This window comes from Macaca mulatta, chromosome 5 (assembly GCF_049350105.2).
Source record: "Macaca mulatta isolate MMU2019108-1 chromosome 5, T2T-MMU8v2.0, whole genome shotgun sequence".
Classification (NCBI taxonomy): Eukaryota; Metazoa; Chordata; class Mammalia; order Primates; family Cercopithecidae; genus Macaca; species Macaca mulatta.
In genome coordinates, this window is record NC_133410.1 from 15,697,226 (window position 1) to 15,724,366 (window position 27,141).

Genomic DNA, 27,141 nt, shown 5'->3' on the forward strand with positions numbered 1-27,141 from the left:
ATGCTTAAAACATCTGGAAGTAAATCATCATTGAAGGTACTATAAATGTGTGTGGTAATTATTGATGTGGTCCATACTACTGGGAGCAGCGTGCTTCTGTTCTTTTCCAGTTCAGTGAAAAAGGGGTTATAAATGTTAAAAACATTAGACTCCCCCAGTCCACTCTTCTATACAAATGACTATTCTCCCAGGTGCTTGTGGGGAGCTCACTCTACCTTCTGGAAAGAAGGAAGGGAAAACTAACATTTATCGTCATTATCATCATCATCATTATTTTTTGGCTGCTATCTGTTATGTGTCGGGCCTTTTACATTAACTGTCTCCATTTTATGGGTAGAAAACCCAAGCCCCAGAAAGATTGGATTACTTTCCCAAGTTTACACAGACACTAAGCAACAAAAACTCAGGGTTCCTGGTGTGGTAGGCAGCCTCCGAGATGGCCCCAGGGAACCCTGCCCCCTGGTATTCACCACTCTTACGAAATTCCTTCCTTTTGTTTGTTGGCTGAATTTAGTAACCTAGTTCTAGCAATAAAATAGAACATGACAGAAGCAATGGGATATCGTTTTCAAAATTAGGTTACAAAAAGACTGTGGCTTCCATCATGGGTGACTTAGCATATATTCCACTGAGGGCCAAGCTGCTGGAGTCAAATCAACATGCATATGGGGTTTATGAGTCAAATTCTGCCCCTTTTCACCATGCCTACACCATTGAAGAAACCCACCCTGATTCCATGTGGCCAATTCCAACCACTCATCAATGAGCCAGGATGTCCCCAAGTTCAACATAAGGAAAAAGAAACAAAGCTGCGTTTCAAACAGTTTGGGTGCAGTGAAACTGGACAGCACATCATGCCTAGTACCTCTTCTTTCTAACTTCTAAACCCTTGTAAACTCTGTGTGAATCAGAAACATACAGGTTGCATTCTTCTGATTCAATTAATCAGAATGTTGTTTTGTAGGGATTATGTGAATTCCAGGAAGGCCTTGAAAAATAGCATTCTTTCATCTCATGCCCCAAAAGCTCCCAACAGGATGGATCCCCACAACACAAGATGTTGCCATTTGACTTAGAACCTCTCCAGGAGAAGCTCACCATCTATTCAGCTCCATAGAAGGCCCTGGACTGAAGGTACTGATTTTCCAAATTAATAGTGCATTTGCATCAGATCCATCTTCCTATAATTTGGGGATGAGAAAGGTAACTTTTGGGAAAGACCCTTTTCAACTTTTTTGCCTGACAAAACACTACCCATCCTCTGGTGAGTTAAATCTTTTTTTTTTTTTTTATCCCCCACCATTTGAGAAAGACTGTCTTAAACTTGAGTTAGCCAGGGTCGCTTCCAAGATGGCCAAACAGGAAGAGATCTGGTCTACAGCTCCCAGTGAGATTGTCACAGAAGATGGGTGATTTCTGCATTTCCAACTGAGGTACCTGGTTCATCTCGCTGGGACTGGTTGGACAGTGGGTGCAGCCCATGGAGGGAGAGCCAAAGAAGGGCGGGTTGTTCCCTCACTCGGGAAGTGCAAGGGGTTGGGGGATTTCCCTTTTCTATCCAAGGGAAGCCATGAGTGACTGTACCTGAAGAAGTGGCACACTTCTGCCCAAATGCTGCACTTTTCCCATGGTCTTCACAACTGGTAGACCAGGAGATCCCCTCCCGTGCCTGGCTTGGCAGGTCCCACGCCCATGGAGCTTTGCTTGCGGCTAGTGCAGCAGTCTGAGATGGACCAGGGATGCTGAAGCTTGGTGGGGGGAGGGGCATCCGCCATTGCTGAGGCTTGAGTAGGCGGTTCTATGCTCACAGTGTAAACAAAGCGGCAGGGAAGCTCCAACTGGGCAGAGCCCACCACAGCTCAGCAAGGCCTACTGCCTCTCTAGATTCCACCTCTGGGGGCAGGGCATATCTGAACAAAAGGCAGCAGACAGCTTCTTCAGACTTAAACATCCCTGCCTGACAGCTCTGAAGAGAGCAGTGTTTCTCCCAGCAAGGAGTTCAAGCTCCAATAATAGACAAACCTCAAGTGGGTCCCTTACCCCTGTGTAGCCTGACTGGGAGATACCTCCCAGTAGGGGCCAACAGACACCTAATACAGATGGGTACCCCTCTGGGATGAAGCTTCCAGAGGATGGATCAGGCAGCAATATTTGCTGTTCTGCAGCCTCCACTGGTGAAACCCAGGCAAACAGGGTCTGGAGTGGACCTCCAGCAAACTCCAACAGACCTGCAGCTGAGAGGCCTATCTGTTAGAAGGAAAACTAATAAACAGAAAGGAATAGCATCAACATCAATAAAAAGGATATCCACACCAAAACCCCATCTGTAAGTCATCAACATCAAAGACCAAAGGTAGATAAAACCACAAAGATGGGGAGAAACTAGAGCAGAAAATCTGAAAATTCCAAAAATCCAGACCATCTCTTCTCCTCCAAAGGAATACAACTCCTTGACAGCAAGGGAACAAAACTGGATGAAGAATGAGTTTGATGAGTTGACAGAAGTAGGCTTCAGAAGGCTGGTAATAACAAACTTCTCCAAGCTGAAGGAGCATGTTCTAAACCATTCCAAGGAAGCTAAAAACCTGGAAAAAAGTTTAGAAGAATGGCTAACTAGAATAACCAGTATACAGAAGAGTTTAAATGACCTGATGGAGCTGAAAACCACAGAACAAGAACTTCGTGAAGCATACACAAACTTCAATAGCTGATTCGATCAAGCGGAAGAAAGGACATCAGTGATTGAAGATCAAATTAATGAAATAAAGCGAGAAGACAAGATCAGAGAAAAAAGAGTGAAAAGAAATGAACAAAGCCTCCAAGAAATACGGGACTATGTGAAAGACCAAATCCATGTTTGATTGGTGTACCTGAAAGTGATGGGGAGAATGGAACCAAGTTAGAAAACACTCTTCAGGATATTATCCAGAAGAACTTCACTAACTTAGCAAGGCAGGCCAACATTCAAATTCAGGAAATACAGAGAATGCCACAAAGATGCTCCTCGAGAAGAGCAATCCCAAGACATGTAATCATCAGATTCACCAAGGTTGAAATGAAGGAAAAAATGTTAAGGGCAGACAGAGAGAAAGGTCGGGTTACCCACAAAAGGAAGCCCATCAGACTAACAGCGATATCTCAGCAGAAACCCTATAAGCCAGAAGAGAGTGGGGGCCAGTATCCAACATTCTCAAAGAAAACAATTTTCAACCCAGAATTTCATATCCAGCCAAACTAAGCTTTGTAAGTGAAGGAGAAATAAATCCTTTACAGACAAGCAAATGCTGAGAGAGTTTGTCACCATCAGGCCTGCCTTACAAGAGCTCCTGAAGGAGGCACTAAACATGAAAAGAAACAACCCATACCAGCCACTGCAAAAACATGCCAAATTGTAAAGATCATCAACGCTATAAAGAAACTGCATAAATTAACAGGTGAAAACACCAGCTAGCATCATAATGACAGGATCAAATTCACACATAACAATATTAACCTTAAATGTAAATGGACTAAATGCCCCAATTAAAAGATACAGACTGGCAAATTGGATAAAGAGTCAAGACCCAACAGTGTGATGTATTCAGGAGATCCATCTCATGTGCAAAGACACACATAGGCTCAAAGTAAAGGGATGGAGGAAGATCTACCAAGCAAATGGAAAGCAGAAAAAAGCAGGGGTTGCAATCCTGGTCTCTGATAAAACAGACTTTAAACCAACAAAGATCAAAAGAGACAAAGAAGGTCATTATATAATGGTAAAGGGATCAATTCAACAAGAAGAGCTAACTATCCTAAATATATATGCACCCAATACAGGAGCACCCAGATTCATAAAGCAAGTTCTTAGAGACCAACAAAGAGACTTAGACTACCACACAATAATCATGGGAGACTTTAACACCCCACTGTAAATATTAGATCAAGGAGACAGAAGGTTAACAAAGATATCCAGGACTTGAACTCAGCTCTGGACCAATTGGACATAATAGACATCTACAGAACTCTCCACCCCAAATCAACAGAATATACATTATTCTCAGTACCACATAGCACTTATTCTAAAATTGACCACATAATTGGAAATAAAACACTCCTCAGCAAATGTAAAAGAACAGAAATCACAAGAAACTGTCTCTCAGACCACAATGCAATCAAATTAGAACTCAGGATTAAGAAACTCACTCAAAACAGTACAACTACATGGAAACTGAACAACCTACTCCTGAATGACTACTGGGTAAATAATGAAATGAAGGCAGAAATAAAGATGTTCTTTGAAACTGATGAGAACAAAGACACAATGTACCGGAACCTCTGGGACTCATTTAAAGTAGAGTGTAGAGGGAAATTTATAGCACTAAATTTGTAGCCCACAACAGAAAGCAGGAGAGATCCAAAATCGACACTCCAACATCACAATTAAAAGCACTAGAGAAGCAAGAGCAAATACACTCAAAAGCTAGAAGAAGACAAGAAGTAACTAAGATCAGAGAAGAACTGAAGGAGATAAAGACCAAAAAAAAAAAAAAAAAAACCCTTCCAAAAAAAAAAAAATGAATCCAGGAGCTACTTTTTAAAAAAGATAACAAAATATATAGACTGCTAGCAAGACTGATAAAGAAGAAAAGAGAGAAGAATCAAATAGATGCAATAAACAATGATAAAGGGGGTATCACTACCAATCCCACAGAAATACAAACTACCATCAGAGAATACTATAAAGACCTGTATGCAAATAAACTAGAAAATCTAGAAGAAATGGATACATTCCTGGACACATACACCCTCCTAAGACTAAACCAGGAAGAAGATGAATCTCTGAATAGACCAATAACAGGCAATAATTGAGGCAATAATTAATAGCCTACCAACCAAAAACAGTCCAGGACCAGACAGATTCACAGGCCAATTCTACCAAAGGTACAAAGAGGAGCTGGTACCATTCCTTCTGAAACTATTCTAATCAATAGAAAAAGAGGGAATCCTCCCTAACTCATTTTATGAGGCCAGCACCATCCTGATACCAAAACCTGGCAGAGACACAACAAAAAAAGAATTTTAGGCCAATATCCCTGATGAATATCAATGCAAAAATCCTCAATAAAATACTGGGAAACTGAATCCAGCATCACATCAAAAAGCTTATCCACCAGAATCAAGTGGGCTTCATCCCTGGGATGCAAGGCTGGTTCAACATACGCAAATCAATAAACATAATCCATCACATTAACAGAACCAATGACAAAAACCACATGATTATCTCAATAAATGCAGAAAAGGCCTTTGACAAAATTCAACAGCCTTTCATGCTAAAAACTCTCAATAAACTAGGTATTGATGGAACCTATCTCAAAATAATAAGAGCTATTTATGGCAAGCCCACAGCCAATATCATACTGAATGGGCCCAAACTGGAAGCATTCCTTTTGAAAACCAGCACAAGAAAAGGATGCCCTGTCTCACCACTCCTATTCAACATAGTGTTGGAAATTCTGGCCAGAGCAATCAGACAAGAAAAAGCAATAAAGGGCATTCAGATAGAAAGAGAGGAAGTCATTGTCTCTGTTTGCAGATGACATGATTGTATATTTAGAAAACCCCATCGTCTCAGCCCAAAATCTCCTTAAACTGATAAGCAACTTCTCAGGATACAAAATCAATCTGCAAAAATCACAAGCATTCCTATATACCAATAACAGACAAACAGAGAGCCAAATTATGACTGAACTCCAATTCACAATTGCTACTAACAGAATTAAATACCTAAGAATACAACTTACGAGGGATGTGAAGGACCTCTTCAAGGAGAACTACAAACCACTGCTCAAGGAAATAAGAGAGGACACAAACAAATGGGAAAACATTCCATGCTTATGGATAGGAAGAATCAATATTGTAAAAATAGCCTTACTGCCCAAAGTAATTTATAGATTCAATGCTATCCCCATCAAGCTACCACTGACTTTTTTCACAGAATTGGAAAAACTATTTTAAACTTCATATGGAACCAAAAAAGAGCCTGCATATCCAAGACAATCCTGGGCAAGAAGAACAAAGCTGGAGGCATCATGCTACCTGACTTCAAATTATACTACAAGGCTACAGTAACCAAAACAGCATGGTGTTGGTACCAAAATAGATATATAGACCAATGGAACAGAACGGAGGCCCCAGAAATAACACCGCACATGTACCACCACCTGATCTTCAACAAATCTGACACACATAAGCAATGGGGAAAACATTCCCTATTTAATAAATGATGTTGGGAAAACTGTCTAGCCATATGCAGAAAACTGAAACTGGACCCCTTTCTTACAACTAATACAAAAATCAACTCAAGATGGATCAAAGACTTAAATGTAAGACCTAGAACCATAAAAATCCTAGAAGAAAACCTGGGCAATGCCATTCAGGACATAGGCATGGGGAAAGACTTCACGTCTGAAACACCAAAAGCAATGGCAACAAAAGCCAAAATTGACAAATGGGATCTAATTAAAGGCTCTCTGCATGGCAAAATAATAAAACAAAACAAAACAAACAAACAAACAAAACTATCATCAGAGTGAACAGGCAACCTACAGAATGGGAGAACATTTTTGCATGGGAGGAAATTTTTGCAATCTATCCATCTGACAAAGGGCTAATATCCACAATCTACAAAGAATTTAAACAAATTTACAAGAAAAAAGCAAACATTCATTAATTCCACAAGTCTTTATGGAGTGCCCACTCTGAGCCAGGTGCAGGGCTGGCTACGTGGTCAACCAATGCTCCCCATCTGTCCTCTTGGGGTTTAAAACTGACTCAACAACAAGCAGATGTCGCACAAATTAATATATAGTAATTAATTGTAACAAAAGCTACCAAGAGAAGCCCTGGATGCTTGGAGAACATAATGGGGAGACTTAATTAAGATAGGGGTATCAAGACAGACTTCAGAAAGAAGAATGGAAATAATGTGGCAGGGACAGCAGCAGGAGAATAAACTATTCTTTAATATCTTAATTGTGAAGATTTCCTCTTCCATTTTTCCACCAAGAGAGGGTCATAGCAAATGCATGGCAGATGCTTGAGATTAGAAGTTGAACAAAGCACATCCTCTGTCAAAAGAGAGGGGGCACAGGGTACTGGATTCTGGAGTCAGGTGCCAGGCTCCACATCCTGGCTCTGCCACTTGCCAGCAGGACAGCTTGAGCAAGTGCTTCACCTTCCTGTGCTTCATTTCTTTATTTTTAAAGCACAATACTAACAGCACTCACCTTGTAGAATTAAAGGGCCTTAAGGATTAAACGAACGAAAAACATAAAATGCTTACTAGAGTAGTCCCTGGCACATGAGAAGGGCTCTGTGATTGCAAATGACTGAACAGTCATGAGAGTGCAAAGAAGGGAACTATGGATTTTGCTAGAAAATGTATTAGAAAGGAGTTCAGCATTGCAGGAAATAAAAAGCAGGATACCAAGCAAAGACAGCCCCACACTTGCACTTGGTACCTCCTGGCTTCTTACTCTTTGTGGTGTTGAATGGGCACAGTGACCTCAAGTGCTGTAACTGATGCATGTTTCTTACAAATGAGCATTCGCTGTGCAGCAGCACAAGGGCGTCTGGAGAAAACTCTCTGGAAGTATTTGCTGAAAGAACATACGAATAGAACTCAGAAGTCACCTCGCCCAACACAGCCCGATCTAGCTCAGATTGCTCGGAGGCAGGGAATCTCTGGGAAAGGAGGAATTAATAACTGAAGCAAAACCCAAAGAACTTCAAAAATGAAATGGAGATAGGCACACTTTAATGGTATCCAATGTGTCAATACTTCATTTTCTAATTAATTTATGTAAATTCTGTATTTTGCAAACCTTTTTATACCGTAGATTTAAAGTCTGCATCTCCTTTCACTGATGTATTCATTGAGCAAAAACATTTGTCCAGTGAATTACGTCTACCTGCCAAGTCCTGTGCTGGTTACTAGGACATAAAGGTAGACACCTCACTCTTCGTGCTTTCGAGGAGTTTATCATCCGGTACTTGGCACAAACAAGGGCACAGATTGATACACTAAGACAAGAGCAATGTGCCCCGTGATAGAAACAAACGCAGGGGTTTTGTGGGAGCACAGAGATGTAATCTCCAATTTGGAATGGGTAAGATCCTTTTTTAATGCTCTGTTAAAATTAATTAAATATTAAGAGGGAAATGTAACATTTCCCTATTAAAATTAGGGACATATTCCCTCATCTGGCAAAAAGAGCAGTTGCAAAAAGAAGTCAGGCTTGGATCTTTCAATTTTTGAATCAAGTTTCAGAGCAAAGTTTGAGAGCTTTTATAAAGTTTACCAAAGGAGAAGAATAAACTAAGTAAGTATTATAATCCTTACTTCGTTTCACATTTTTCCTCCTGAATGATTGTATGAATTCACTCTAGGTAAAACGTTTCTAATGTTGTCTCGGAGAAAAAAAAATGGTTCCCCAATTTTTGTTGCATGTAAAATAATTTAAAGGTTAAAAAGCTAATTGTGCTAACAATTGGGTCTATAGAAATTCAGCATGGGCATGACTTGACTTCAGAGACCACTATGAAACAAAACCCAAGACAGGTGTAACATCTAAATACAAAACTGGCAAAAACAGATCTTTTAGTGAGAAAAGAATAGTAAGTTTGATGAAAGAAAACAGGGGAATCTGAAACCAAAGGAATTATTATTATTATTATTATTATTATTGAGACAGAGTTTTGATCTTGTTGCCTAGGCTGGAGTGCAATGGCATGATCTCGGCTCACTGCAACTTCCACCTACCAGGTTCAAGCAATTCTATTGCCTCAGCCTGCCAAGCAGCTGGGATTAAAGGCATGCGCCACCACACTTTGCTAATTTTGTATTTTTAGTAGACACGGGATTTCATTATGTTTGGTCAGGCTGGTCTCAAACTCCTGACCTCAGGTGATCCACCCACCTCGGTCTCCCAAAGTGGTGGGATTACAGGCGTGAGCCACCATACCCAGCCTTATTTTTTAATTATTGAAATGTAGCCCCTGTTTTGCTTTAAATTCATTCCTTCAATAAATACATAACCAGGGACCTAGCACTGCCCTAAGCACAGGAGACCCAGAGGCAATGGGCAGATGTGCTCTGCCTTCACAGAGCTCACACTTGTGCAAAACACCTGCAGAAGATAAAGATGAGAAATAGCATATGTTGTCCATCTGTTTCCAACAACTTTACAATATTCTTACACCAATGAAGTTAGCTAATTCCCAAATTTTCATCCATCCATCTGTCCATCCTTTTGTTAATTATTTGCTAAACATCTACTCTGTGACACTTTGCTTTCTACATGTTTGAAGCACGCTAGATTTCTCCTTTGTAGTAGTTATGTCAGTTGGAATGCATTACCCAAGCATCTGTTTAGTGTCTTATAACCCTTATATTCTACAAGGGATAAGAGGACAAGTATTCTACCTTGTGGTTGTACAAAAAAGATATATTTAATATTTGCATGATGAACAAACAGATGAACTAATAGTTTTTTGGTGAAGAAGGTGGGTAATAGAGAACTGTAATTTAGGCTAGTCAGTGCAATAATGGAAATTCCTTAGATGTTTAGTGGATTGCAGATCATTAACTGAAATATGAAGGACCTCCTAAGTTGCTGGGCATTAGAGAGGCTTCAGGAACAATCCTGACATTTTAGGAGGAGGAATATGTCACCAGGACAATATTAGGGATGAGTGCTCAGTCTTCCTTCTTCCTCATTATTTCTCAGATTCATGGGGTGAAGGAAAAGAACAGTAACAGCTAGCATTTTGTGACCATTTACTACCAGCCAGACACTATTAAAACTACTTGTTATATGTTAAGTAATATAATCCTCAGCAAAATCTATGAAGTGAGCATTATTTTTATCTTCAATCTCCGTATAAGGAAACTTACTTAGGCCGGGCGCGGTGGCTCAAGCCTGTAATCCCAGCACTTTGGGAGGCCGAGACGGGCGGATCACGAGGTCAGGAGATCGAGATCATCCTGGCTAAAACGGTGAAACCCCGTCTCTACTAAAAAAAAAAAATACAAAAAACTAGCCGGGCAAGGTGGTGGGTGCCTGTAGTCCCAGCTACTCGGGAGGCTGAGGCAGGAGAATGGCGTAAACCCGGGAGGCGGAGCTTGCAGTGAGCTGAGATCTGGCCACTGCACTCCAGCCTGGGCGACAGAGCGAGACTCTGTCTCAAAAAAAAAAAAAAAAAAAGGAAACTTACTTATAAAGAGGTGAAGTGACTTGGCTCAGGTTTCACAGCTTGTAATTGACAGATACAGGATCAAACTCAGATAGTCTTGCTCTACCTTTTCCTCTGGAAGTAGATTCTATGCTAGAAGGCTCTCAAAGAACTACATATTTGATATCTCAGATCTAATATAAGATTTCTATTTGAAACTGGTCCTTATTAGGAAATATTGTCATTTTTAGTTCAAATTCAACAACAATTTCAAGACAATTTTGTTTTCATTAAATTGAGTCAAATTTCAGTCTAGGCTTGGAGTCCTTGTCCCCATGATGATTACACATTTAAGACAAAGAGGACACTAGTTCCAAATGATCGTGGGAAGTTGAAAACTATAAGGAAGAAAAGAACAAAACCAAGGAGATGGACATAGATGGAAACTGGAAGCATTTTGGATTTGACTAGGGAGTTTGGTGGTAGAGAAGAAGGAGAGGATACCTCTGTGATGTGTGGACAATATTTTAATAGAAAGAAATGAAAAGGCCATTTTAGGAGAAGCTGACTTTATTTCAGGAGAGGGCAGGTAGGAAACTGGTATTTCACATAAAGGAGCTTACCTTTTAGTATCTACAAGAGGAACAGGAAATGAGCCTATGTGGAAAACAAGGCATTTTCAATGAGAAGGAAAGCAAAGGGGAAGTTTCTAGCATGAGTGCTCAGGGGCATGGTAACTGTGTTAGTCTCTTTTGCGTTGCTATAAAGGGAGACTTGAGAGGTTTAATTGGCTGATGGTTCTGCAGGCTGTACAGGAAGCATGGCATGGATATCTTCTCTGCTTCTAGTAAGGGCCTCGGGGGGGCTTTTATTCACGGCAGAAGGAGAAGCAGAAACAGGTGCATCACATGGCAAGAGAAGGGGTGCAGGAGACAGACAGGTACCAGACTCTTTTTAATAACCAGATGTCCTGTAAACTCAGAGCAAGAACTCACTCATTACCACGGGGATGGCACAAAGGCAATCATGAGGGACCCGCCCCCAAGATCCAATCACCTCCCACAAAGCCCCACCTCCAACACTGGAGGTCACATTTCAATTTGAGATCTGGGGGGTACACATATACAAACTATAGCAGTAACTGTGTTGAGAAAGCAAGTATTTGAGGAGCAAAAAGGATTCACAGAGTCACATTGAAAACAAGGCAGAAAGCTGGGATCAGGGGCCAGGGTGCCTGCCTTCATATGAAAGAACATTAACAAAGGAAAGAAAATAGTAGTAAGAAACAATTACTAAAAGTAACTAAAGTGGGGGGAGGGACATGACTTAGTATAAAGAAAATTAAGTATTCAAAAGTGTGTAGAATTATTGCCTGTCAACTAAAAATAAAAGTGAAAAATTAAGAACTGGTAGCCAAAAAAAGAAATAAGACAATTCTGAAGTGGAAATGAGAGTTGCAAGACAGCACAACTTCAAAACTTGGTCTCATCTCCCAGAAACCAAATTGCCTCAGAAAGCAAAGTGCTTGGAGGGAAATTCATAGCAGTCCTAGATAATACGGGAGAGAGGAATGAGGTCATGCCTACATTACTGAGCCAACTAGTAAGTCTGAACCTTCTAGCATGATTAATATGACAAAGAACTGTATAGTAACTATAAGAAAATACTACAGGAAAAGGAAATGTTAAGAAAAGGAGAGAACATAGCAGGTAAACGCACAAAAACCCACTCCTAATGAAAAAAAGAATGTGAAAAAACAGGAAATACTCATAAAAACTTGATGATACAGAACTGGATAAAAACATGAATTTAGTAAACTAAGAGCTCAGCGATAAGATGATCAAATACCAGAAGGAGATAAATTGAAAATAAAAGGAAAGAAAATCTCACAAAAAAGCATGAAGGAACAAGATAACATTATCGCTGAACTAATAATAATTCACTGGGCTTCCTTTCCATGGACCCAGCTTCAGTACCCTGTTCCTCCTCAATGACAGTGGCTCTCCTCCAGGTGGCCATGATCAATCATTTGGAGGTGGCTCTTGCAAGGAAGCCCATGAACCTTTCTCTTAAGGATATGTTTAATTATTGCCCCTCTTAGACTATGAGCTCCTGGAAAGCAGACATTACCTTTGCCTACTTGATAGATGCTCATGGGTAACTGCCACCTTCAGCAGTGAATAGACATTGGACAAATAGATCATTCACATCAAGATCAACATAGCGTTTCATTCAGGCTTAAGTTTGAATATAAAAGAAAATTGTAGAAGGGTGGCAGGAAGACAGTCTTTTTAATTTTTTTCTTTTTAGGGAATGAGAATGCTCTCCCACCTGAATAGCAGGATTGGTTAAGCACCTGAACCTCCACGTACAGTGCCTGGCAGAGCCACCTTAAGAACACCTTTCACATCATAGACTTGTATGTATATTTATTACAACAATTTCCCGGTAGATGGCAGTAAGCTGTCTTGGTCTACATAATCGGTTTATCACAACGATTCTCTAACAGATGGAGATAAAAGTATCTTGGTGGGGTGTGGGGGTGTACTTTTTCTTAATTCCCATGGAGCCTCCATATGTGCTAACTGCAGTGCCCAGAGCATGACATACCTATGTTCAAGTCCTAATGCCACACTCAGTTACTAGCTGTATGCTCTTCAAAAAGCAATAGAACTGCTCTGAGCTTCCTATTTTCAGATTCCTTATCCATATCAAAGGATTGATAATAGTTCTTTTCTCATAGAGAGATATCAAGAAGTCATTAAGACAATGCAAGTAACACATTTAGCATGGCTAATTGGCACAAAATAAGGCCTAAATGTTCTTTGCTATCATCATTATTATTATTATTTATTATTGTTAAATGGCACTAAAACTCTGATCCCTTTGCATTTTACAAACCAAGAAGGCAAATTACTCTAAAAATAAACAGAGTATGCAGATCATGCCTAAAATAATTATTTCAAGCTAATAAAATACATTTTATATCTAAGCACTTCAAAATATTTTGTGTATTCCAAGTATTTGCCATAGAAACATCTTACAACAACCTCTTCATTTTGGTCTTTGGTAGAGAGTAATTAACGTTGTTTAATTAAAAAAAAACAAAACACCCTGCCCAGTAATTAAATGCATCTCACAAATAAAGTGTCATGAATAAACTTAGTGTATTATAATGCATCATTTTATTTGCTGGCTTTTTTCTTACAGTCTTGAGATGCATTGTGAGAAATAATTTTTGTGTGTGTGCAATGGCAAATATAGCACCTAACTATGCTTTTTCATTGTTTCTTTGGTCTCTCCTAAACAACAAACAACCCTTCCAAGTGCTGCTTCTTGAGTAATTGTTTTTTGTCAATGTTTTGTCAACTTGTCAATTGCTCACACACAGTTTATGAACACTCTCACAGCACAGCTGTCTGCGGTCTGACAGGGAAACCCATGCATTTGGAATGCCATTAAGTATGGTACTCCCGTTTGAAGAAGCTCTGTCTATACCCTGGAAGACTGGGAGAGCATGTGTGAGATTTATTGCTGCTGCTTTGGTAAATTCTGGTTTTGACAGAATTTTTTTGAATACAGAATGCCAACCAGTGTAGAGACACAAATGATGAGACTTGCACTTCAATATTTCATCCCAAGTTCCAGGTGTTTTCTTAAAAAAGGGCTGATCTAATGCCACTAGGCACTAAATGCAGTAAGGTGTCCATTTTTTTTTTTTTCGTGACCAACTTAATCATTAGGTATTTCACATGAACTAATTTTTTTTCTTTTCTTTTTATTTCTTTTTTTTTTTTTTTTTTTGAGATGGAGTCTCACTCTATGGCCTAGGCTGGAGTGCAGTGGCACAATCTTAGCTCACTGCAACCTCTGACTCCTGGGTTCAAGGGATTTTCCTGCCTCAGCCTCCTGAGTAGCTGGGATTACAGGCATGCACCACCATGCCCAGCTAATTTTTTTGTATTTTTATTAGAGATGGGGTTTCACCATGTTGGCCAAACTGGTCTTGAGTTCCTGACCTCAAGTCATCCACCTGCCTCAGCCTCCCAAAGTGCTGGGATTATAGGCGTGAGTCGCGGCACTCGGCCATGAACCAATTTTTTGTCTTATGCTTTCTGATAAGGTTTCTCTTTCATAATTTCACATTTTAGCTTCCATTATCCTCTTCTATTAAACTAGTTCCGATCATCTTCCATATCAGATATGCAGGTCATTCACCTTTCAGGCACCCTTATCTTTTCCCTCTTCCACTCTCATCCTCATGCTATTACTCTTCTAGGTATCTTTAGGTAACCTCATTTGCTTTTAGTGGCCCATCTGATATGTAGACATAAGCATGAACACTTAAGTTGGAAAAAGAAAAATTCTTATTATTGTTGAAACAAAATAAAATCACCCCCACTCTCTATATTATCTGTGTTTAATTCAGGCTTTGGCAAAAAGGAGCACAGACAAATAATTGCATTGACAGCTACGACACCTTTTAGGCAAAAGACTAAGTCCCAAGGATTATGACTCCACTAATTCAGAGTCTAAGCTAATTCATACAGTGGCTGAGTTTCCTTTTATAATCGCTGTAGTAATTTTAAAAAAGGATTGGTTAGGTAGATTCAAATATAAGGAAGACTGACAGAGGAATGTTTTACCTACTTACACTCAAAGAAAACCCGAGAGAAATAAGCAACAGGAGGTAAATTCAGGTTAAGATAGGTAGATTCAGAATCAACAGAAGCAGGGATTTTTTTCTATTTGACACATCCAGGATGATTGTGGCTGATCACATGAGCTTTGGGTCAGAGTTTAAATTTCAGACCTGTTGCTTGATAGCTGTGACTTTACCCTCATCTTTCTAAGTCTCAGTGTTTTTGGTTGTATAATGGAATGATAATAGCATCTACTTCAAAAGCTGTCTTGAAAATAAGTAGAATGTAAGTAATTAGTCTGAGAGCCATTTGGGGTGGCTGGCAGACATCCGAGTGGCCTCAGAAAGTGGAGAACACCCACTCTAGGGCTAGAATCTCTTTGAGCACTTTGCATTGATTCTTTAGATAGAATGAGACATCCTTTAAAGCTCTTTCTACCCCCAAATTTTGTTATTCTGCGAAGTAACCAAGCATTTGAGGACTCCTTAAGCATTGAAATGAAATGTTTAAAATCAATAGACTATCTACAAATTCCTTCACCCTTTCATTAAAGCACATCTCCAAAGAATGGCTTCTAAGTTTCCATGACTTTTTCACAGTTCAATTTTTTAAAATACGCTGTAATTCAGAAATCTCTCTTTCCTCTTTCTCTTTTTGTCTATTTCTCTGCTTATTATCTTGATCTAGAACAAGTCAGTTTCAGAGTACTGTAAATTCTATATTAACTGTGGAATATTAGATCCTTCTTCCCAACTCTTTACTCCACTCTTTTAATAGGCTTATATAAAAACACTTTGCCATGTAACATTGCAAACATTTTCAGAAAAACAGGTAGAGCAAACTTTCCCATGCATTCGACTTTGAGCTTAGCTGTGTGACTTCCTTTAGCCAAAGGAATGTTACTGGTTCAACATGGCCTGTTGCACATCTGCCATAATAAGAATATGGCCTGGGGAACCACTGGCCCCTGAATGAATCTGATCTGCAGCCTGGAGTCAAGCCCTACCAATCCTAGCAGGGCCTGGCGGAGTTATAGCTGACTTGCAGATTTAAGAGGAAGAAATCAATATTTGTCCTTGTAGGTACTGAGATTTGGTGCTTGTTATGCAGTATTATCACAACAAATGCTAATCCCTGTCCAGGACCATCAAAAGCAAAAAGGAGCTGTAACAACTTCCTCTGGTTCTCTTCCACAAAGTTCACATAGTTAGAAACAATAGTCAATATATCAGATATTAATAGAAAAGGGGAAAAGCATGCAGTCACTTTGGAAAACAGTCTGATGGTCCCTCAAAATGTTGAACACACACTTACCATATGATCCAGCAATAACACTACTAGCAATACCACTACACAAAAGAAATGCAAACATATATCCATGTAAAAATTTGTACATGAGTGGTCATAGCAGCATTATTCATATAGCCAAAAAATGGAAACAACCCATATATTCATGAATTGAGGAATAGTTAAATGAAATGTGTCACATCCATATAAGGACTATTTGGTCAGAAAAAGGAATGAAGTACTGATATATAGTACAACCTGGAGGAAACCTGAGGACATTATGCTCAATGAAAGAAGCCAGTCACAAAATACCCTATGCAGGATGATTCCCTGTATATAAAATGTCCAGAAAAGGCAAATCTATGAAGTTTCGGGAAGAGAGTAAGGAAAGTGACTGCTAATGAGTATGGAGTTCCTTTCTAGAGTGATGAAAATGTTCTAAAATTCATTATGATGATGATGGTTGTACAGCTCAATGAATATAGCAAAAACTATTGATTGTATACTTTAAATAGGTGAATTGGATAGCACATGAATTATGTCTCAATAATGCTGACATATAAGAAGAAAAATGAAAAATTATTTCTGAATAGTGTGCATAAGAGTATGTCATAATAATATGTAGCCCCTAGTGAATGATCACTTTTGCAAGGCAATGGGTCCCAAGCTCCATGCTGTGATGCCTCTGGTAACTGCATTTGATCTGACCCTACTTTTCCCCTCCTGAGGTCCTCAGGATGAAATCCAAGCTCCCGAGAAAGGCGATCATGTTTCACCTCAATCTTGCCCTGTGCTTCAGCTCAGCAACACCAGTCATTTTATTCCCACTGACTCCATGTCTTTGCCATGTCACTCCCTCTTTCTGACACCACGTAGGTGAATTCCTATTCAAATACCAATACTTGTGTTATGAGGTTCTCTCTGCGAGACCTTACCTGACCCTCAGGTCCTCCTTGAAAGAGAAAGAATGCATTTCCCCAATTTTCAGAGTATTTATAACCAAAGTTAGTACATCTTACAGGCTTATTCAGCTTTCTCCTATGCTAACCTACACTCTGAACATATTTTTATTGTTTTCTTTCTCACAATGCACCTTTAATCATTGCTCACTAGTCTGTTTTCCCTAGTAGAAGAATTCCTTGAGAAAAGTAACTTTTCTTGTATTCCGAACACATCACATAGCATCATAGCACATAGTAGGTATTCAATACATGTCTGTAAATAAAGTAGCTGATCTCAATTGCTCTCCACAGCTCTCTTAAACGGCAGATGTTCTCTTCTCATTTTATGCACAAGGAAGTTGAGGCTTGGAGAGGGTTAGGTAGCTTGCTGGGCTCCCCTCGGTAGTAATTGTTACAACTATAACTTTAGCTAAGAGCTCCAAACTAAATTCCAGCTCCTTTGCCCTCCGCCATCATAAAGGAAGACAGTGTCAACTCAGATCTGACAAGAAACACCAGAGTAGACGAAAGTGTTTTCTAGCCATTTCTGCCACAGACTTTCCGGGGAAAGAACATAGTCTAAGATGTTTGCCCTTGGTCAAGCAGGCATTGTGTATTCATTTTCATCCCTACCTGTCTCATTTTCTCAGCTCTCTAGCTTGACGAACCTTCTTGCCAACTGGCACCAGGCAGTAACTATCTAACACATCATGTGGTCATTCCTCACATTGACTAATTTCTGCAGGTCAAGTGAGAAAGATACTCTGGAGTTTGGTAAACACTGTTCTTTTCACCTCGACATACAGCTTATATGCTGATTTGCAGAGTCTTAGGAACTAAATAGATATACAACACAAGCCCAACATTTTAATGCAAAAATACTCTATTATATTTAATTGCTCCTCTCAACTTAACTTTTTTTTGCTTCCTTAAAATTTCTTTATTTTTTTTTTAACTGAAAACTCCAAGTCGCTCTAGTTTTTTTGAACCCAGCCATGGCTAGAGCAATTTCATTTATATTTATAGCTGAATTCCAACTGCATATACTCCACACATGATTAATTCACAGATGAAGGGCTCTGAAATTTGAATGTTCTAAGTAAGTACAAAGCAGGGCAGAGTTTAAAAATGGAAGCTGAAGCCAATAATTTGATTTTTTTTAAAAAAGTCAGAAATTATAGACAGTCACTGGTTTAAAAATTTATGATCCCTTAGAAAACTACTTTCTTATGTAGTAAAGAAAAATATTAATTCTATTTTAACTAGACAGTGGCAAGAAGCCACGTCTCAGCTTAAAACTTTACTTCTTTATATCTGCTCTCGGTATAACCCTGGTGGGAATGTTACCCTGAATTCTTTTCTGTCAAGAGGTAACTACCATATTTGGCTTTCAGGGTAGGCTGAAGTAAGAACTGCAGGTCTTGCTAGGTTTCTACTGGGAACGAAATGCTTCCATTTCTCATGATGAAGTGCGTATGTTTGCCCCAAGTGTTGCCTGTAAAATGTATGACCAAAGTCTAATTGCTCTACTATACTGTAAACATTTCACTTTCCTTAGGTTTCTGAACACATAGGCATATTGGCGTATGAGACAGAGAGAGAGATGAGAGCGACAGAATTAAAGTGCTTAACAGATTTTCTTACACAAAGCAGCATAGCCATAACATAGCTTCTACATTTGAGTAGATTAAGTTAGTACACAGAACGCACTATTTTACTCTTTCTCCATTACATATGCATTAAGACATACCAGAAATCTTGGGAGCCACCGCAGATCCAGCCTGCTTAGATTCCAGCTCTACCACTCACTAGCCCTTAACTTCTGTACCTCAGTTCCCTCATTTGTAAAATGGGGATGCCAATAACCGTGCCTACTATATACATCTGTATAAAGGGCTTAGAACGGCCTGTCAAATAGAAAATACAGAATCCATTTGAACTCTTCTTGCTATCCTTACTGACAGAGCTTAGAGGCTAGCATAAAACACTGAAAAGTAAACTGATGATAATGCCATGCTATTGAAGTTGCTCCAAAATCAGGGCTACTCAAAACAGGGTTTTAAGGAATTCATAGAGCTGGTGGCTGAAACTGACTGAGAAAATATCTGCAAGTAATTTTCATGTTTTCCTCCTACCTGTCAATAACTGGTGGGTGGAGAGTGCCTCCCTTTGCTCCCAATTCTGCTCCTAAGGGTGGCTCCTGGATCTTTCTGACATTGCTCTTTAACAGAGAAGAAAACATTCTCCTTTTGAGATAAAACTTTTCTGCTGTTTAATCAAGCAAGGAGTGTTAGAAGAAGAATCTCTGGAATCAACATGCCTAATTTCCAATCCTAGCACCACCACTTCCAAGTTGTGTGACGTTGAGCAAATTTTCTAACCTCTCTGTGTTGGGTTTCCCATCCGTAAAATAGAGATAATGATAAAACTTGTCTGATGGGACTGTGTGAAGACTCAATGAGTTAATACATGACAAATACTTAGCATTGGGTCAGTAGCATACTAATTGCCAATAGCATGTTTTTGATGATGATTATTATATACCTTCTTGAGGTCTTGTTGGTTTGCTTGGTGTAATCTTTTCATCCACCCAGTAAACATTTTTGAGAGTTGACTATGTATTGGGGTTCATGTTGTGTGTTGGGGTTACAAAGAATCTGAATTCAGGACAATTTTTATAAGATATATAGTCAAATGGAGAACAATTACTCCATTAAGACATTAATTATTCCATTAAAACAACTTAAAGACAACTGTGTTCTGGAACTCCAATTATAACATTTAATAACTGTAAACACATTTGTGTTTATGTTTTCAAATACCAAATCTGCAGTGTATAGCAACAGTTGGTATCTTCCTTGTAGCACTGGATTATGACATGTCTCTGCAAGTGAACACGCTGAGAGACACCCCCAAGATTACCAGAGCCATCTCGAATGAGGCTCCTGCTGCCATTTCAGTTCATATGTCAACTGCCACGAAGTAGCCGCACTCTCTTAAAAAGTGAGAGTCACTGAAGCTTGTCATGTCAATAGTCACTCTCCTTTCTCCTAAGACAGATAACACTTCTCTCTCAAGTCAAGGGTCTACTTCCTAAGCCCAAATGTGAAAACTCTTCTAGAATCTTGATTTCTCTATCTACCATGATAACCCTCTATCTGTGGGTTATCATGTGTGGGGGAAATTCAGTATAGGCGACTTTCCTCCTTCTTTCTCCCTATATTTCCCAAAGTGTCACATATTCCTTTTGTCAGTGAAATTAAAACAAAATAAAATTTTGCCTAGGGACTTTGGGAGGATTTTTCTATCTGTATTGTTACTCAATTTTGAGAATGACTATGTAATCTAGTTTTGAGGAGAACACATACTTTCTTTTTAACTCCCCATCTGGAATCACTCATCCATTCACTCTTTAGAGTTCATTATATCCAAGACACCTGACTTACAGTGGTTGCAGGGGGTAAGAGGACGCTAGTGTTAGAAGCAGCAGCACCAGAGATCAGCTTCAGCAGGGCTTTGTCGCAACTCCAAAGTCCAGGCTAATCAGATGCATATTTTAAGCATTATTATTTGGTTTTACTTAATTCATTAGTGCCCATGAATAAATTCAAATGACTTTGATTTTCCATAAATATTTTCACATGGCCCTCCAGGAAACAAATTCCAGTCAATGTTCCCCTTGCAAGTAAATATCTGGAGAAGAGCTGCATCTATTTCTGGAGTTAACACAGGAACAGCTAGACAGAGCTGCCTCACTCCCTCAGTTGATTTTCTTGGACCCTGGGGTGATTTTCATCTTTTTTTTAAATGTCTAGGCTTATAATAAAATTTGGAAGCTATAGATTTTTACCCCAAATCATGGTATTTAGAATAAATGTGCAGTCTTTCCTTGGCTCTCCCATGACTAGGTCTATGACCCTGTCTTCTTTGTTGGAAAAGGGATCAACAGATTCCCTTCCAATAGACTTGGTCACTCAATTCTGATTAAAAATTATGAGCAAAATACATGCTTTTAATCAGGTGGGAGGTGGCATGCCATAGTAAAACAGGTGTCATTGGAACATGCTCTTAATTAGGTACTATATCCCAAGAATTCTATAAAACCAGGACTTTCCTTTCTTTTCTTTATTTCAGACAGGATTTCACTCTGCTGTCCAGGCTGAGTGCAGTGGCGTGATCACAGGGCACTGTAACCTCGAACCCTTGGACTCAGATGATTCTTCCCCCTCAACCTCCCAAGAAGCTGGGACTACAGACATGCGCCACCACACCCGGGTAATTTTTTATTTGTAGAGATGAGGTATCTTTATGTTGCCCAGGCTGGTCTTGAAATCCTGGCCTCAAGTGATCCTCCCACTTTGCCCTCCCAAAGTGCTGTGTTTACAGGTGTGAGCCACCATGCCAACCTGTACTTTACTTTTTAAAGTAAAAAAGAGTAATTTATTTTGCATGTTAAGAATACACATGCAAAGCATGTGAAACTAAAAAATATTGATGAAACAAAATACAATACATTCTTCAGAACTGAAAGGCTACTGAAACAGATTGCTTTATTTTGGGACCAAGAAATGGAATGTGAAGTTTAAGTCCAAAGACAATGCTTAGTTGCCGAGGGAGAAGCCCTGGACAATTCTGAATTTATGTTCCCCACCCTGATAGATATTTAACCCATCCTGGTCCTAATGGACTTCTGCTACCCCATTTGTGGGGTAAGGGCGTGGCTGTCCTGCACAGAAACAGCTCTGGAAGGAGATGCTAAGATGCTGCCATCATCCCAGGTAGACATCGGGTACCACTTTAGGAGCAGCTCAAAAGCCGTCTGTGGGCTTTGGAAAAGCAGAGACCACTTTAATAAAGTCATCTCCAAAATACACCAGGTGTGAAGCTGCAAGCCTCAGTGACTTCCACTTTTTAAGGGAATGTGGCTACTTCACGGCAGTTGATTATATTCAGTCATTCATGCAGCTCCCCCGAGGACAGGATTTTTATTTTTAGAGAAGCCTCCATTTGCTGACTGTCGTGAAGGGAACACTCAGGAGGAGCTATTAGCAGTCACTTGTTTCAGTAAACACTGAATATAACATATGCCTCTCAAGTAATGTGTATCCAAACATACAATTTACAAATAATTAACATCATGTTAATTAGTCACATTAATTTATGCCACTTTGTGGAATTATTTCCTCAGAGTGTTTAGGAACGCTGCCAGGAGCTTGAGCCAAACAGTGTGAAAATGTGCTTGAAGTTAACTGTTGTGAGTGGCTGTGAAACACAGCTTGAGCAAGTTGTAGGAGGGGCCCTGCAGCTGATTAGAGCCACCGGGTCTTCCAGCTGCCCTGACTGGAGAGAAGTAAGTCCCATCAGCTGCTGTCTCACCTTTCCTGACTTGCACCCTCTTTTTCATTTTTTGGCTTCTGCTAATTGTTGCTGAGTGGTCATTCTCCCCACCGCCAGTCATGCACAACCAGGTATACACCAGGGTGGACAGCAGGTGAACTGGGATGAGTTTTACATGCGGCAATATCGTGCTGACAATTGGGTTTGGTGATTTAAAAACAACGATGACAACAATAACAAAGCAGCAACTAGGGATCATTTCCTGTAAACAAAGTTCTGAAAAAGTAAAAATGGCAAAAGTAAGGTGTTAATGTCGCCAAAGAATGGGGGGTCCTCAGAAAGGCCTCCTCTGTCTTGAAAACATTGGCATCTGCACAAAGATCAAACCCTACTCTTCTCCAAAGTGTTTAAAGCAGACAACAACACAGCCAAGTCGTTCAGGAACAGAAAAGAAAGATCTTCAGAGGAAACAGACTTCGTAGACAAGCGCAAATTCAGTGGGGAGAACAAATGGAAGCAAACTCTGAAATTAAGTGGAAGTAAGAGTGCCTACCTCAAGGGACTTGGGCTCATTCCAGTGGACGAAGAATGGGTGCCAGACAGCTTTGTGGCATTGCTGGGTCCACCACGATTTAGGAAATAAATCTGTGAAATACACCAGGATTGTTCCTTCCCAAATCCACTCACTGTCCTCAAGGAGCCCAGATGTGATTATATCTAAGGTTTCTTTGATTGGGGTAACAAATTTGGTAGGAAGAGATGAAATTCAGAGGCCTTTTCTAAGCCTCACATTAAAAATTCTGGAGAGCTCCAGATAAGCCGTGGAACCTGGTCGCCACTCTGTTTTAGGCATTCCAAAGGTGTCCATGATTCCAAATTAATCACAGATATCAAGAGTCAATGTCTATAAGCAAGTTATATTACCAAGGTCCAAATATTGGTGCAAAGGACTCGCATGAAAATTTAGTGCAAATATTTGAGGGTGAGAACCTTGAACAATATAAGGAAATTATGAACACAGAGTAAACAGTTACCCAGGAACTTCCCTGACACTATGTATGTTTGTGAAAATAAGGAGATTGGATTTGATTTTTCCCTCCCTCCAAATCCCTGTTTTGTCTGTCAATTCTTGCAGAATAGGTCATTGCAAGCTGTGCTACCCCATCCAAATCATGAAAAATATAGAGTAAGGCAGGGGAAAAATGATAGAGTGTGGAAGGGCACTGGAGAGGCAACTATGAGATGGCAACACCCAACATCAGCCCCATCCTTGTGGAGTTGAGTAATCTAGTAGAGGAAGCAGGTCGGTGCATGAAGAAAAGCAAGATAAAATTTGATATGAATGCCAACAAAGCATGCCAAAAAGGAGTTCCAGAAAATGTGTTGTGGGACCCAAAGGAAGCCCTGGTCCATTCAGAAAGTTAGGAAAATTTAGCCAATGAGTTTCTTTCCTGATATGTGTCCCTTGCTATCTTAAGAGATAAATGTAGAACACTGTTTCCATGTGGACACATTGATACGTGAAAGAAAAGGGCATTATTTTCCCTATAAGAAACCCTCGACTTACTAGTATGAGACTCATGTTAAGTCTATAACTTCCTCAAAAGTCTTGGTTAATAACAATATATTTTTAAGGGTTGCTTTTAAAATTTTATTTAGGCACTATTTGATTCACTTTAACTTCTCTTCAATTTGGTTCTCTGTAACATTTATCCAATAGTGTTTCAGAATCCTAAAGACGTGAATACATGAAAGCTCTTCCCTAATGTCCAGGAAACCATTGAGAATATAAAAGGAGCAAAAAATAAAAAAATTATCCTAGGGTTTAAGGACGTTTTGAAACTTCAAAGAGATTCGAACGAAATCTGCACCTATTTTGCCCAATCTGAAATTGCACGCGGCAGGAAGAAGCACTTCTCCCCATGCAGAAATCTGAAAATGCATTTGAAAAAATAGATCCATATTTTAATTAAAAGGGGCCATTCTGAGCCCAGCATGTGGAAGCACCGCATTAATATTTGTGACACTAACCATGGGGGACAGAGAGGCCAAGAGGGTCTTCCATCAGCAGCAGGAGGTCAAGGTTGATCTTTCTTGAAATCCAGATTCTCACAGACATGAAGGGGTCTGTTTATGCTTCAAAGCACTACCCAAGGACAAGGCACACTGATGGCAGGTCTGGAGACCTGCCAGGGGAGCTGTGGCAGGATCAGAGTTTAATCAGGGGAGTGTTTCTGATGAAGAGAAATGCTCATGACTGTAGATGAGTGCAGCAGTGTGGGTGAGGGACAGCCGGCGATGACCCCACCCATCACAAACACACTAATAACCCACAATCCTCCGTTACACAAATTTTAAAATGAGTGTCATTTGCTCCACAGACTCCAGAAAGTCTTATGGACTACTGAATATCAATGACATTTATTGGCATTATCTGTTTGATGGAGTACAACAGTCATCAAACCGCCCCATATTTGGCATTTAACAAAAATGAACACGTGGAGTCAGCTCGTGGCAGCCCCTCCTTGATGCCACAAAGTGGACACCAGCTTATGGCCGGCAGCCAGTCTTGGCATACTCAGTACTGCCAGGTTGATAGACATGTATATTTAAAACATAGCAGGTTGAAAAAATCACATGTGTGTGCAAGTCAATTTTTCTATGTCAAATGGATTATTTCCTTCTCGTAAAGAAAATGTTGGTTGTTCTGCAAGAAAACTTTTTTTTTTTTTTTTTTGAGATGGAGTCTCACTCTGTCGCCCAGCCTGGAGTGCAGTGGCGTGATCTTAGCTCACTGCAAGCTCCGCCTCCTGGGTTCACGCCATTCTCCGGCCTCAGTCTCCCGAGTAGCTGGGACTACAGGCGCCCGCCACCACGCCCAGCTAATTTTTTGTATTTTTTAGTAGAGACAGGGTTTCACCGTGGTAGCCAGGATGGTCCCGATCTCCTGACTTCGTGATCCACCCGCCTCGGCCTCCCAAAGTGCTGGGGTTACAGGCGTGAGCCACCGCGCCCGGCCCAAGAAAACGTTTTTTAAAAACATAATCTTCTTCCTAAAGGTTGGGTTACATACTGCCTTAATTTGTTTCTTAACTGAATGCCATAAGCGAGCCCTGATATTTGGGTTCTGAGCACCACAGAGTAGAAAAGCAGGGAGTCAGAAGGAGAGCACAGTATTTAGGAGTCCTGTAGCCCAGCCCCTTCTCTGGCCAGGGAGGAAAAGGCCAAGAGAGGCAAGTACAGGACAACTCAGTCTAAGTTACATTCGAGCTATGCTGTCCATTACACCAGCCAGCAGCCACACGTGGCCATGAGCACTTGAAATGTGACTAGTGCCACTGAAGAACCGAATTTAAAATTTTAGTTCATTTTAACTCTTGTAAAGTTAAATTTAAAAACGGAAACAGCTCAAAATACTTTTCCACCAAGCATGACTTTATGGTGTCGGTAAGATGACATTTCCATTTAACTATTTCATCACATAAGATGCTATTGTCATTTTGCAGTGAGTGTGTTGAATACACACATGCTTTGTATTATTATACATAAACACATCATGCCAATGTAAGTTTAGTCCCTGTCAACAGATTGATTCAGCGTGATTTTTTTTCTTTGTACCATATAACATTGTAATGTGCTTCCTTTAATATTTGATGAAAACAGCATAACTTATGAGGATATCTATGTAAATCATAATTGATACTTAAATTAAAATTATTGTTTTAATTATAAATTATTAACTTAAGTTCTAACAAGTAAGTATAGACATGTTTTGAAATTTGATGCTGTTGAAAAATTGAGGTGAGAATCACAAGCCTGTTCTAGAACTGAGAAAATTAAGGTAAAACAGATTAGAGGAAGGAATATCACAAAATTCAGTAGGAATGTCAACTGCAATTTCCTGCAGAAGAACACAACAAAGCTGTTTGTTGGGTTGAAACATTTAAAGGTAATGAAGCGGACAATATAAGTAGATATTTTCAACAGAAACAGCACATTTGAAAAGATGTTTCTTCTCAACACTCAACACAAAAAGGTTGTTACTGGGAAATGTGGTTCCTAAAATGTGGTTACTAAAAAATTTAAAATTATACATGTGGTTGGCATTATCTATCTGTTGGATAGTGCCATAATGCCAATCAATACTCAAGCTTCGAATATGTCCAGAATCAGTTCCATCATCATTATTACCGTATGGTCATTACCTATCACCTCTCACTTGCTCTGTCACCACCTAATTGGTCGTCATGAACTAAAATGTAAAATTCACCAGTCACCACCTAACTGGTCTCCTGGATTCGATCCTGCCTCCTTGTCATCCATTCTCTATGCAGAGCCAGCATGATCTTTGAGAAATGGAAATCAGATCTTATTTTCATAAAACTTGGAAAATACACCAAGTCTGCCACAAAGCCTAAAAGGCCCTGCATTATCTAACCACTGTTGTAATGTCTAATCACTTTTTCACTCTGTCCCCACAACCGCCCTGGCTTTCCTTCTGTTTCTTGGACCATATCAAGCTTATTCCCACCTCAGGGCCTTCGGACTCGCTGTCCCCTGTGCCTGGAACACCTTTCCCCAGTTCCTTATATATTTGTTGATTAAATGAATTAATGGATGTAGACGGAGGGGTGAATTAGATTAGACATTTGAGTGTCATCTAATATTCATCCATTCATCCATTTATTTCAGTGAACACACATTACTCCCACTATTTGGGA

At 39.8% G+C, this 27,141-nt stretch overlaps 1 protein-coding gene across 39 annotated transcripts in view; it reads right to left on the bottom strand.

The window, feature by feature from the left end:
• The window catches only part of LDB2 (LIM domain binding 2), a 391,560-nt gene that overhangs the window by 116,475 nt on the left and 247,944 nt on the right, over positions 1–27,141 (bottom strand). For 18 of the 39 annotated variants that reach the window (XM_078001890.1, XM_078001904.1, XM_078001899.1 and 15 more), the window contains exon 3: positions 7,515–7,637. In XM_078001890.1, the coding sequence (XP_077858016.1) occupies positions 7,515–7,637 (123 nt within the window). 39 annotated transcript variants of the gene reach the window in all.